We start from the raw sequence: 11817 nt of genomic DNA, 5'->3' as shown, positions 1-11817 counted from the left end.
CTGAAGCTAAAGCTTGTCCTCTGGTGTACTTAGGCCAAAGGAACCAAAGCGTGGCAAAGCCTGATGCCATTCACTGGTGAAGCCTTTGTGCTGCTAGGCATCTGTCTTGTTTCAGATTGTGTCGTGTCTGTGTCTTGGGAGACTTCTGCCACGGCGTCCGGGCGCCATGGCTCCCTAACCCAAGTCGCGTGAGAGGAGTGGGAGAAACTCTTCTATGCAGAGGGGTCTCTCTAAGAGCTGCCCTCATCTGCTCCCACTGCTAGAAACTGTCTCTGAGACCCAAAGGATGACCTGATATATTTGTCCCAACGGTACCTACCAGGAGTCAAAAGACAAACTGGACTTTGCCTGTGTTTTCTGCTGGCCTCAGGACAGCCTGCGGACGTCGGTGCAAACCAAACCCACAAGTCAGAGAGAAGGCAGGAGGGGAAAGAGAGGCCGGTCCTGGGACAAACGGAGGATGCGGGGAGCTGTGGGCTTTGAGGAGACGAGGAGGGCGAGGGGAAGGAGAGGTGGCGGAAGGAGCGCTGGAGTGTGGGCGCAAGGCGGAGAGAGCGGGAACGGAGAGGAGAGGAGGGAGGACGAGGAGGGAAGGGCCGCGGGGAAAGGAAGGACACGCGCAGACGGGCAGAGAGGGGCGGACGCGAGGCCGGCGGCTGCCGGGGAGGAGCAGGCGGCGGCCCCGGGGGGCGCGGGGCGGGGTGGGGCGGCGCTGTCAGCGCGAGGCGGCGAGCGGAATGCAGCGGCCGGAGGCCTGGCCACGTCCGCACCCGGGGGAGGGGGCCGCGGCCGCCCCGGCAGGGGGCCCGGCGCCGCCCGCCCGAGGCCGGGAGCCCGCGGGGCTGCGGGTACGGAGCGGGCGGCACCGGGGGCCGAGCGGGCGGCGCCAGCTCACAAGTCGCCCGCTGGGCGCTGGGGAACTTGGTGCCGCCCGGACCGGCCGGGGAGGAGCGGCGCCCGCGCAGGCAGAAAAGTTCCTCTGCGCGGACTCGGGAGGAGGCCGGTCTGGCGTCCGCTTGGACGAAGTTCTGGAGCAGTCGGCGCGGGCGGGGGCACGGCTCGGCGGGGCTGGATTGCGATTCTCCCGGAGGGTTAGGGAGCCGCGGGGCCGCCCCGGGACTCGGGCTGACGTGCGTGCTTCTGGAGTCCGACGGGCCGGGGGCTGGGGGCGCGCGGAGAGCGCGGGTCCAGCCTCGGCCGCTGGCCGCTGGCCGCTGGAGGAGGAGGCTCGGCGCCGCTGTCCCCCCGGCCCAGGTTCTGTGATACACTCCGACTCGGGCTCTGGAGCAGTCAGTGCATGACAGAACTTGGGCCCGGACGGACCTTCCGCACCCAGTGGGCACAGCGCCCACCCGGGGCCTGCAGTGGACCATCTGCCTGGGAGGGGAGCGGGCACCCGAGTGGCCCATGTGGCACAGGGTTGGGCCGGAACCAGCTGTGGACCTTTGGGTTTGGGGTCGCTGGAGCCTGAGGATTGACTCTTGGGACCAGAAGGTCCCTAGAGCCAATGACAGGCGGTCTACCCTGAATTAGGGGCCAACGGAGCTCTCCCCCCCCACCCCGCCCCGTGTCAGTTGCAGGAACCTTCCCTCTACACCATCAAGGCTGTCTTCATCCTAGATAATGACGGACACCGCCTGCTGGCCAAGGTAACCTCCCACCTTCACCGGAGGGCCCCTGAAGACACTGTGCCACAGGCCCAAGAACAGAAGTCCCCACCAAGCTGCCTCTCCTGGCAGGAGGGACCCCACTGTGGGCTCTGCGACTCAGAACACCTCACCTGAGACTCCTCCAAAGGCCATTCTGTCCATCCTCCTATCTTGTCAGACTGCTGGCCCCTGAAAGGGGGTGGGGCTGTCTCCTCTGTTTCTAAAATGTTCCCTAAAATGTCTTCTCACCATCTTTTCCACTGGCCTGGGACCCCGGAGTCCTAGTCCCCAAATTCTGAACAAGTAACCTCCACTTTTCTTCTACAGCTTGGTAAACACTAAGGATTTAGATCCAGACAAGATTTTAGAGACTATATCATCCAATTCTTTCATTTCACAAATGAGGAAAATGCAGTCTAGAGAAGCTAAAAGGGTTGCCTGTGGTCACAGGTAGTAATATCCGAACACAGATCCAAACTCAGGTATTTTGACCTGAGTCAGGAGGGTGGTTTTCACTGCACCAACTATTCAACTATCTGGTATCTGTGCTAGTGAACATGGCCAGGATAAACCAAACTAGAATAATCCAAAAATAAATGTCTCCCATCAACACAGTTAACTATAGTAGGATTGTGGCACCTAAACTAGCTACAAAATGCATTATAGAGTTTTCGTTTGTATGGGTTGAAATTTTTGACTTCATGACATTGAAATGAGCTTGTTCCCCACAGCAGTGGCCAGCAGGGAGACTGCTAATTTGCCTGCAGATGGGGTACTAAGTGGCAAAATCCACATTCAGAAAATTGAAAGCTGAGCTGACCATCTCTTGCTGCAGCTGGTCAGAGGTGTCTCGGCAACCAGAAGTTCCAGGGCCTCCTCCCAGCAGATCACATCCATGTTCAGATGCAGGAACTGAGTCAGAGAGAGAGTCTCATCAAACCCAAACAAAACAGCATTGACTTAATTAGGCAGTGTGTGCCAGGAACTTTCCCTTAGATATTTCATCTTCACCATAACCCTGTCTGAAGTCAGACCATCGTTGGTGTTCAATCCCAGCTCTGTCCCTTACAACTGTGAGATGTCAGGGAAGTTACCTGACTTCACGCCTCAGTTTCCACATCCATATAATGTGGATAATAAAGTAGCTGTTGTGATATTATTGTGTTAAAGGGTCCCTGGCTCTGCCTTCTTTCCTGTAGACTCAGGTTAGTGTAGAAACAGTGTGGCCTAGTGACCACCGCAGTCTTTAGCACACTGCACATCTGCGGAATGTACAAAGGCCTTCAAGAAATCAGGACAGGACTCCACGAGAAGGCCTCAAAATTCCTCTATTTGCTCAGAATTTGTGTTTATGGGGAAACAGCGAGCAGACAGGCCTAGAGGGTGGTCAAGAGAAGATGGGGCACGGCAGCAGGGTCCCGCTTGGCCAGCACCCACCGTTCCCTGCCACCCATCCAGGGAGGAAGCTCTGCGGAACAAATGTCACCTTTTCTCCTTCCCTTTCACCTAGTATTACGACGACACATTCCCCTCCATGAAGGAGCAGATGGCCTTCGAGAAAAATGTCTTCAACAAGACCAGCCGGACTGATAGTAAGTGTCCGCCTCTTGCTCGTGCAGAACTTTCAGATGCACACCGTCATCTTCATCTGGACACATCTGTCCCCGTCGGCCTCACACACCCACAGGCCATTCCCTTTTCTTCAGAGGTGCTTTTTCCTCTCCTTCCCAGCTGTTCTCTTCTCTCTTCTTCCCGTGAGCCTTCACTCCCCTCCCTCTCAACCCCGCTCTTCCTGCCTACGGCATGCCTGGACTTCTCTCAGTGGAAGGGGCCCACACTAGCCTGGGGCTGGTCTTAGGCATTGTGTATGGTGGGCAAAAGGTCAGCCTTGACCCAGGTTTGTTGACTTCTTAGAATGAGGCAGTCAAGTGCTGGGAATGGAGTAGAGGGTGGGGGGAGGGACACAGAGTAGCCTAATAGTAGTGTCCCTAGTGCGTGTCTTTTCAAGGGTGCTAGTCTTTGCAAGGGTTCTTTGTTTGTCTGGCCTCACAGCTTGTGGGATCTTAATTCCCTGACCAGGGATTGAACCCGGGCCCTTGGCAGTGAAAGTGCAGAGTCCTAACCACTGGACCGCCAGGGAATTTCCTTTGCAAGGGTTCTCTGGAAGGGGAAGAAGGAAATAGGGCAAGAGGCGCAGAGCTGCAGATGGGGAGGAGGGGCCAGGCAGAGGTGACCAGAACTGAGACCCCCCCACCCCCGCTCTTCTAGGTGAGATTGCATTTTTCGGGGGCATGACCATCGTCTACAAGAGCAGCATTGACCTCTTCCTGTATGTGGTGGGCTCATCCTACGAGAACGAGGTGAATTCAGGAGGTTGGAGTGACAAGGAGGCTTGGATTCTGGGGTAGAAGCTGGGAGGCTCACCATTGGTACCCCTCCTTCTAGACTCTGGGGAACTGGGAGCAGCCAGAATGGTTCTTTCTGGAACAGTGCATATCCATGATGTTCCTTAGATTCCTTGGGTACCAGAAATGGAGTCCTCAGAGGCCTCTGTGTCTTAAACATCACTGGAGAAGGATGTACTCAGTGTCCCACAGCAGGCACTCCAGTGCTTCCAACCCAAACATGGGGAGGGGAGGGGCCCTCTCAGGTCAAACTGCAGTCAGGCTCCAGCCATGTCCTCTCTGAAGAGGGACAGCTGCCCACACAGTCAGGCTCTGAGGTTTCCTTTTAGCCTTCTTAACCTCAAGCTCTCTCGTTTTTCTCCTCCCATTATCTGCCCACCCCCAGCTGATGCTCATGTCTGTTCTTACCTGCCTATTTGAGTCCCTGAACCATGTGTTAAGGTGAGTGAGGTCCTCTATCCTCCAAGGCTCCCATCCCCCAGACCTTGGTACATCACAGAGGCGGGACCCTTCCTCCCTGCTCTTTTCTCCTGAAGTCCCCACAAGACTAAGGCTGGAGCCAGAACATCCTTCTGCAAGGACCCTGCCCTTTACCTGATCAAGCAATGGTATGGCCAGAAAATGAGGTCTAGAGAAACTAAGTGATTTGCCTGAGGTTACAAGCTATTTGTATCAGAGCAGAGATTCAAACTCAGGTCTTTTGACTTGAAGCTCAGGGTGATTTTCCCTCCACCCCCATTCAGTGATCTGGTATCTACCCCAGTGAACGCAGCCTGGGTAAACCAAACGCAGATAACCCAAAGATAAATGTTCACAGTCGACACAATTAACTACAGTAAGGCTATAGCACCTGAAGTGCTATGAAATGCTTAAGGGTGGGCACAGGGTCCCTGCTCCAAGTGTGAGGGTGGTGGGCAAGGGGAGCTTAAGAAAGCAGACCCGTGCTCTGGGCAGGGATCCCTTGCCCAGGTGCTGCCCTCACTGCCCTTGACATTCTCCTTCCCTGTGCTTGTGCGGGGGATTGGCGGTGGGAAATAAGGCAATCTTTGGAGAGAGCGGGTCCGCCTCACCTAGGCAGGGACCCGGCTTCTCCTGGCCATGGGGAGGTTCCAGAGCTGTGTCTGCCTTCAGGAAGAACGTGGAGAAGTGCTGGTTGCTGGAGAACATGGACGGAGCCTTTCTGGTGCTGGACGAGATTGTGGATGGCGGGTGAGGAGGAGGGGAGGGAAGAGGGGCTGGTCAGGGACACTCACAGCGGGAGGTGCCCTTGAAAGTCATCAGCTCTAGGTTGCACCCAGCACACTGTTGGCTCTCTGGCCAACTTCTCCCTCCCTTCCCCCAGCATATTCCCAGTGTCCCATCCCCCCTACCCCACTCATGAGGATGGAGGTTGACTTCGATGTTAGCCAAAGAGAAGCACACAAGAAAGTAATCTGAGGTCCAACTATGGCTGACTGTTGACTAGGCAGGGTTTGGGGCGACGGTTTGATTTCCAGCGCCCAGGAGAAGCAGGCAGCACAGACACTTGCCCCTTCCTGGGAAGACTTCCTGCAGGTGGAGCCCTGCTGCTGCCACACCTCCTGCTCTTAGAGGTTCATTCCAACACCAGCTAGACGCGTGACCTGGGCCAGTTACTTACTTTCCTTACTTTCTCCATCTTTCAAATGGAGACAGTAAGGGAACTGCCTCAAAGGGTGTGGGATTAAATAAGGTGACGCAAGTGAAGCTCATGGTTTTCCTTCAATAAATGTTTCCTACTATTGGCATAAGATTATAGTCTTAGGAGGGTGGGAACTCTTAGGAGAAGGGTTGGTTAGTGAATTTCCATGGGGGTGGCACAATATTCAGGGAAAAAAAGAAGGTCTGGCTCTGGGGCAAAGGGTAATGGAAACGGATCACCTAAAAGACATCCATGGGCCTCTGTCATTCCATCCATTTAATAGATGAGGAAACAGAGGCTCAGAGATTCAAGTCCCCAAGATCACATGGCTAGGGAGGGGCAGGGCCAAGATCTAAAACATGTGCATGTTTCCAGAGATTGTGCTCTTTCCATAGCACTGTACCACCCTGCTGGGGGACAGGGGCTCTGGGAGGTACTCTGGGAATGGGTACTGTGGGCTTCCTCCCTCCTTCCTCCCTCCTTCCTCCCTCCCTCCTTTCCTCTGTAGCTCTTGACTGTCTGCTGCTGTTGCTGCAAGGCCTTGTGCTAATTGCTAGGACCCAAGACTGAGGGGAATAAAACCAGGTTTTGTGGAATATACAATTTGTATATACAACTTGGTAGACTGTCTTTAAGGAAAGCAAAGCGCGCGCGCGCACACACACACACACACACACACACACACACACAATTACAAATACAAAATGAGGTGCAGGGCCTTGGAAGGACCTTCACAAGGGAGGGTGTAAGCTTTATCAGCTTCCGGTCTGTGCCCCTAGAAGGCCCAGTTTCTGCCCCCTGAGGGGCTCACAGTTTCCCTCCAGTGAAAATCAGGGAAGTGTCAGTGGAGGCAACACCTGAACTGGAGCCTTGGCCTAGGTTGCTCTGTCCAAAGGACCCCTGGTGAGAGATCTGGGGCTGCAAGTGCCCCTGTGATGGGCCTGGGAGAGGCTCTCAAGAAATGTTTGTTCACTTCCTTTTGCCCTGGAGGAGACTCACTGTGTGGAAAGGAGCAGTCACCCAGTCCCCGTGGGCCCTAACCTTCCCACAGTGACTGGCTCTCACCCCTGCACACACCCACACGTGGCTTCAGAACGCCCCCAGGGCATCATGAAAGAGTGTCAACTAGCCGAGGAAAGCCTCCGTAACTGGGTCTGTAGATTCTGATTTTTTGGAGTTCCATTTCTTTCGTGTATGGCATGACCCTGTGGCATAAAATAATAGTGAAACGAGATAGGGACCCCGGTGGGGGGGGGGCCTCTCTTCCTTCCCTGTATCTGAATCCATCCCTAGACCCAGAGGTGAAGTGAACTGTCTAGAGGTCTCAGTTTTTGAGTCCCTGCTCTTGACAACCGGATTGTTCTAGACTGGACTGCCCTCACCTGATCTCTAAGTGTTTGCCCAGTGATGATGAAGTGTGGGAGAATCAGAGCTGAGGGTGCTCCGTGGTGAGGGAGAGTTCTGGCTTGAGTATCAGCAGGAAGGTGCCTTGGAGGGGGAATGTAGCGTACGGCAGGGAAGGGGAGGGCTTAGCAGGGAGTGGAGGCAGAGGGAAGCATGTGGCTGATTTTCCTCTCGGTTTCTCTGTCATCTTGTAGTGTGATTCTGGAGAGTGACCCCCAGCAAGTGATCCAGAAAGTGAATTTTAGGGTAAGAGTCATCCTGCATCCCCCCTCACTCCCATCTCCTCCAGGCTGCCCTTCCCATCCTCTCCACCTCCTGTCCTCCCTGTATCTGGGCTGCCAGAACCCCGATGGCGGGAACCCAAGCTCCTCTAGCAGAAGCAGCCACTGGGGTGATGCGCTTGTTGGGGGAGCAGCAGTTTAGAGGAGTGTCAATTAGTAAAAGATATCTCTGTCCTCTGCCCCTGCAGCATCACAAACACCTCACCATCCTCCCTGGTGGGAGGTAGACTGGGGAAATAAATAAATCCTCACAGAGACACCTGATGGCTGCCTTGGCCTTGAGGTTGGCCTTGGGGGTGTATAGATAGAACCTCCCTGCCCAGTTTGGCTTCTCATGTCTGGATGAAACCTTTCCTCTCATCTTTATTCCCCCTCACTCTCTCACCCACCTTGTGCCAAACAAGAAGCTCTAGGACTTCCACTAAGTGGTATACATGTGCAGCTCTGGATCCCCTGATCACTGCATCTGTTCGCCGCCACTATCCCCAAGCCCCTTTCCCTCGCCTCTCTTTCTTCACCCAACACCCTCGCCCTGGCCTGACCACCCTGACTCTGCTTCCGTGCAGGCGGATGACAGCGGCTTAACTGAGCACAGTGTGGCCCAGGTAGGCCCCCTCCATCTGCCTTGGCCAGAAAAGGGTTGGTGGGAGGAGAGCAGAGCATCCCAGGGGGACCCAGTGGGGCTATCAAGGCTGAGAAGTCCGGGGTGCAGGAGGGAAGGGATGACAGTGTCAGGCCATCTCTTGGAGACAGTCAGTGGAGGCTTCCAGGGTCCCCTAGGTGACGTGGAGCTGGGTATTAATAAATGATGGACACCTTCCTAGCAGTTCACCTTATCTCCTTCCTGGCTTCGTATAGTTGGATCAAAACCCAGGATGACCTGCCCACCCTGGAGATGGCTGGGTCACTTGTTCCCCAAAGCAATCTGGGGGCTTAGGCCTCTGATGCTTCCCCCAACCTAGAAAGGATACCAAATAGAGTTTTCCTCCAAACCCTCACCCCTGCTGTTTAGGGTCTACGCTGAGATTGTTAAGGGACCCTTAAATCCATGATGGAATCTAATTCTCACCACTTGCCACCATGTCCCTGAGTGACCTGACTATGGAAGAGTCTACCCCTGTCCTATCTGGAAGTGCATGTGGGGCAGGGGTGAGGTTTCTGGATCTGTGGCTTGACTGGTTTCCCAGCTGTGCAAACTTCCTGCTTGTCAAGCTTGACCTCCATTCTGTCTGCCCACAGGTCTGTCTGCCCGGACTAATTCTGCTTTTATGGAGTTTCCTGCCCTGCCACTAACTACCTCCTGCTGTAATGGCCCAAGCTCAGATGGGCCTGTACCATCCCACGTGGGGCCCCAGGTGTGGTGCCCACTTTCCTGTGACTGCCCTTCGTGCTCACTGCCTCTCCCTCTTCCCAGTTCCCAATGCCTCCTCCTACCCTGCTGAGATGAATGCAGCCGCATGGCAATTTTCAGGGCTAAAGAGGTTAAGGAGCAGAGCAGATAAGAACAGAAGTGCTGGTGTGAGTCATCCCAGGACGTATGTTGTGCCTTATCACCTACAAGCTGGGTGGCCTAGGGCAAGTTACTCAACTTCTCTGGGCCTCACATAATCACAGGACACTCCTCATAGAGTTATCATAGAGAATTAGATGAGCTAATGCATGGAGAGCTCTTGGCATAGATCCTGTTTTCCAAAGGGGGAAAGAATGAAGGCACAGCACTTTTAATGGAATTCTTGAGTAAAAAAACTGAGGAAGTTGCAGGTAGTGAAAGGGAGATGAAATGAGGAGAAAGATTTTTGCCGAGAGAAGCAGGAGAACTCCAGGGCCAGGCTGTCCCTAAGAAAGGAGGGGGAGTGGGCAGGAGGAAGGGACATACAGTGTGGGATTGACCTTCTTCGAAAGGGAATGAGGCTTGATGGCTGGAGGGACAACGTGAGGGACATACCTGGGGTCCCCACCATGTTGGCATGGTGTGTGCACAGTCGTATGGATCTGTGTAAACATGGGGCTGAGGCAGTTTCCTCAGCAGGATGTTAGAGTGAACACATCTGAGTGCAGGTGACCCTCAGCAGAGTCTGCCCAGGAGCCCTTTGCCAGCTGTGCCACATCAGCAGCGGGTTGGGGTGGGGTGTTGAGGACCTACTGCCAGCCAAAGCCGGAGCTAGGGGTTTGCTGAGGTGTCTGGGCACAGGAAGTGTCAGGCCTGGGCCCGTCTCTGCCTGGACGTGGCACTGTGGGCGGGAGCTTGAATGGCATGGTGTGGGGAGTCAGGGCTGCTGCCACACCCAGGGCTGCAGATGCAGGAGCGGAGAGCTGGGCAGGCTCTGGCCTGGGCTGGTTGTTGGCTGCAGCCAGTTACGGCTGCTCTTCCCATCTTGACGGCCCGGCCCCACTTACGGCAGGCAGAGATGAGCTGCTGCCACCTAGTGACCGGGGATTATAGGGACGCGTAGAGAGAGGCTATAGACCGCCCCCTCCCCCGTCTCACTGCAGTGTTAATGTACTTGTCATTCCTCCCCAGTAATTCTCTCAACCTTGCACACCCCCACCCCACCCAGGTTCTTCAGTCTGCCAAGGAACAAATTAAATGGTCGTTACTGAAATGAAGGCTGTGCATTCAAGGCTCCCTGCCCCCAGACCATTCCCCCAATCCTGGCAAAAGCACAAAGACCCCAGGGGACACCAGAGACCCCTCTATATCCCCAGGCCTTCCCAGAACTGACTCCCGAGGTCTCCGGCCAGGGACTCTGAGATGCAGAGGTTTGGTTTCAACACTGAGTCACCCCTTCTCACTGTCCTGGCCTGCTCTTTGGGCCTTCAGAACCAGCTGAGCTGCCTTAACTCAGACCTTAGGCATCCCTGGCCCCAGAGCCCAAATAAACCTGCTTTTGTCTCCTGCCAATGGTCTCTTTCTCTCTTGACCTGGGAAGTGTGTGTGTGTGTGTGGGGGGGTCTGATAAGGACTTCTGCACTGGGCTCATCTCCTGGATGCCCAGTTCCAGGGTGTATCCTTGTGGTTGTGTGACTGGGGAGAGGGGTGAGTCAAGGGAGAGGAGACAATTTAACACAGTGACGGGGTGCGACACTGATATTGGGGCCCTATATGTGGTGTGGAGGGCTGGGTATGATTGTGTGACAGGGTAAAAGAGTCATAATGGGAGGAATGGTGCATTTGCGGGGGAAAGGACAGCAAAAGATGGTACACGCATGGTGGCCCCGCTGGGATTCTTCATCTCGCTTTTTCCATTCTCAGCCTCCAGGAGGGAAGGGCGTAAGGTTTCCTCTGGACAAACTGAGGAACAGCACGCCTGTTTTTCTTGGCTTGCCTGGGAGATTGCCGCGGAATTCCTCTGCTGGCATATACCCTGGGCACTAGAGCGCTGCAAGCTTGCCATGGCTAGGCCCAGATACTAGGGGTGAGGAAGCACCGGCCAGCTCCCGTCTTGTATTTGTGTCCAGAGCACCCAGTGCGCTCGAGGGTGTGAAGAATTGCAGGTCCAAAGGGGGAGACGGGCGGAGGGGCATTCTATAGGCAAATGGAAAGGATGGAGTGACTTTCGGGGGACACGACTCCCCTTTTCTCTCCCCGTTCTAGAACCGCCCCTTTCTCCCTTTCTTTCTCTGACATATACACTTTCTGCGTCACGTACAGAAGTCCCCGAGAGTGTCTAACATTTCCGCCTGGGACAGCTCGTTTCCCTCCAATCCCTAGGTAAATGCAACGCGAGTCTACGCCCCGCCCTGGCTCCGCCCCTCGGCGCCCCCCGCCGCGGGGAGCCCCTTCCCAGGACCTTATCCACGATCCTATAGCGCCACCTGGAGGGATAGGTGGGAAACGCGCTCCCTCCGGGTCCCGCTCCCCCTACTAACTCCGCCCCCAGGGAGGGGACCGAACCCTGCTCCCGCGAGTTAATCGCTGGCCTCCAAACTCGGAGGCAGGGCGTTGCTCTAGCAAGCAGCGGGCTGGATACGCCCTGCGAGCTCTGCTCCAGCTGTGGCTCACGAATTTCAGTGTTAACGCTGCTGAAAGAAAGTGGCGAAACCTGGGTGTTAGTAGAGACAGTCCCTGCGGGTTATCACGTCCTACATTATAAAATTCTCCAGTACTGGATATTTATAATGGGTATGACTACTTTTGCAATTAGAGAAAATGATAAATATACAGTTATGTAAACAGATTATAAACACTCTGTACACAACCATTCCACCAAATAATGCAACTCCGAAAGGGAAAAAAAGAGTATGCAATTAAATGCTGTCGAGTTCGGGGGCCATTGTGGCGACGGGAAATGAGAAATTTTCCAGAAATACTTTGGCGAATGTTCGGCCTTATCCGGTGCCCGGCTCCATCCACCGCCTCTTAAAGACCGCAAGAACCGGAGGGGCAAATTCGCTTCCTAGCAACCCGGTCGCGCCCT

The 11817-nt window shown here is 55.0% G+C and overlaps 1 protein-coding gene across 3 annotated transcripts; it reads left to right on the top strand.

Annotated features, from left to right (window-relative positions):
• The first annotated feature begins 731 nt into the window (after positions 1-731).
• Positions 732-10275, top strand: COPZ2 (COPI coat complex subunit zeta 2). Of its 3 annotated transcripts, XM_082861254.1 has the most exons (10): positions 732-848; positions 1575-1649; positions 3160-3241; positions 3918-4009; positions 4440-4495; positions 5186-5263; positions 7313-7364; positions 7966-8004; positions 8639-8754; positions 9958-10275. In XM_082861254.1, exons 1-9 carry the CDS (start codon positions 738-740, stop codon positions 8690-8692), a joined length of 639 nt encoding a protein of 212 aa, XP_082717380.1. In that variant the 5' UTR covers positions 732-737; the 3' UTR covers positions 8693-8754; positions 9958-10275. The 3 variants fall into 3 exon arrangements, with proteins under 3 accessions (XP_082717380.1, XP_082717381.1, XP_082717382.1); XM_082861255.1 differs by lacking the exon at positions 8639-8754; XM_082861256.1 differs by lacking the exons at positions 7966-8004; positions 8639-8754.
• Positions 10276-11817: the final 1542 nt, after the last annotated feature.

The sequence above is a fragment of the Leucopleurus acutus genome, assembly GCF_964270905.1.
Source record: "Leucopleurus acutus genome assembly, chromosome: 19".
NCBI lineage: Eukaryota > Metazoa > Chordata > Mammalia > Artiodactyla > Delphinidae > Leucopleurus > Leucopleurus acutus.
The sequence above is the reverse complement of the archived record's forward strand: the minus strand, read 5'-3'. Positions and strand labels throughout refer to the sequence as shown.

Coding starts and splice junctions, on each gene's coding strand:
- COPZ2 (XM_082861254.1), top strand. CDS start 738: ATGCAGCGGCCGGAGGCCTGGCCACGTCCGCACCCGGGGGAGGGGGCC. Junction 3,242..3,917: donor CAAGACCAGCCGGACTGATA/GTAAGTGTCCGC, acceptor CCGCTCTTCTAG/GTGAGATTGCATTTTTCGGG. Junction 4,496..5,185: donor TCCCTGAACCATGTGTTAAG/GTGAGTGAGGTC, acceptor GTCTGCCTTCAG/GAAGAACGTGGAGAAGTGCT.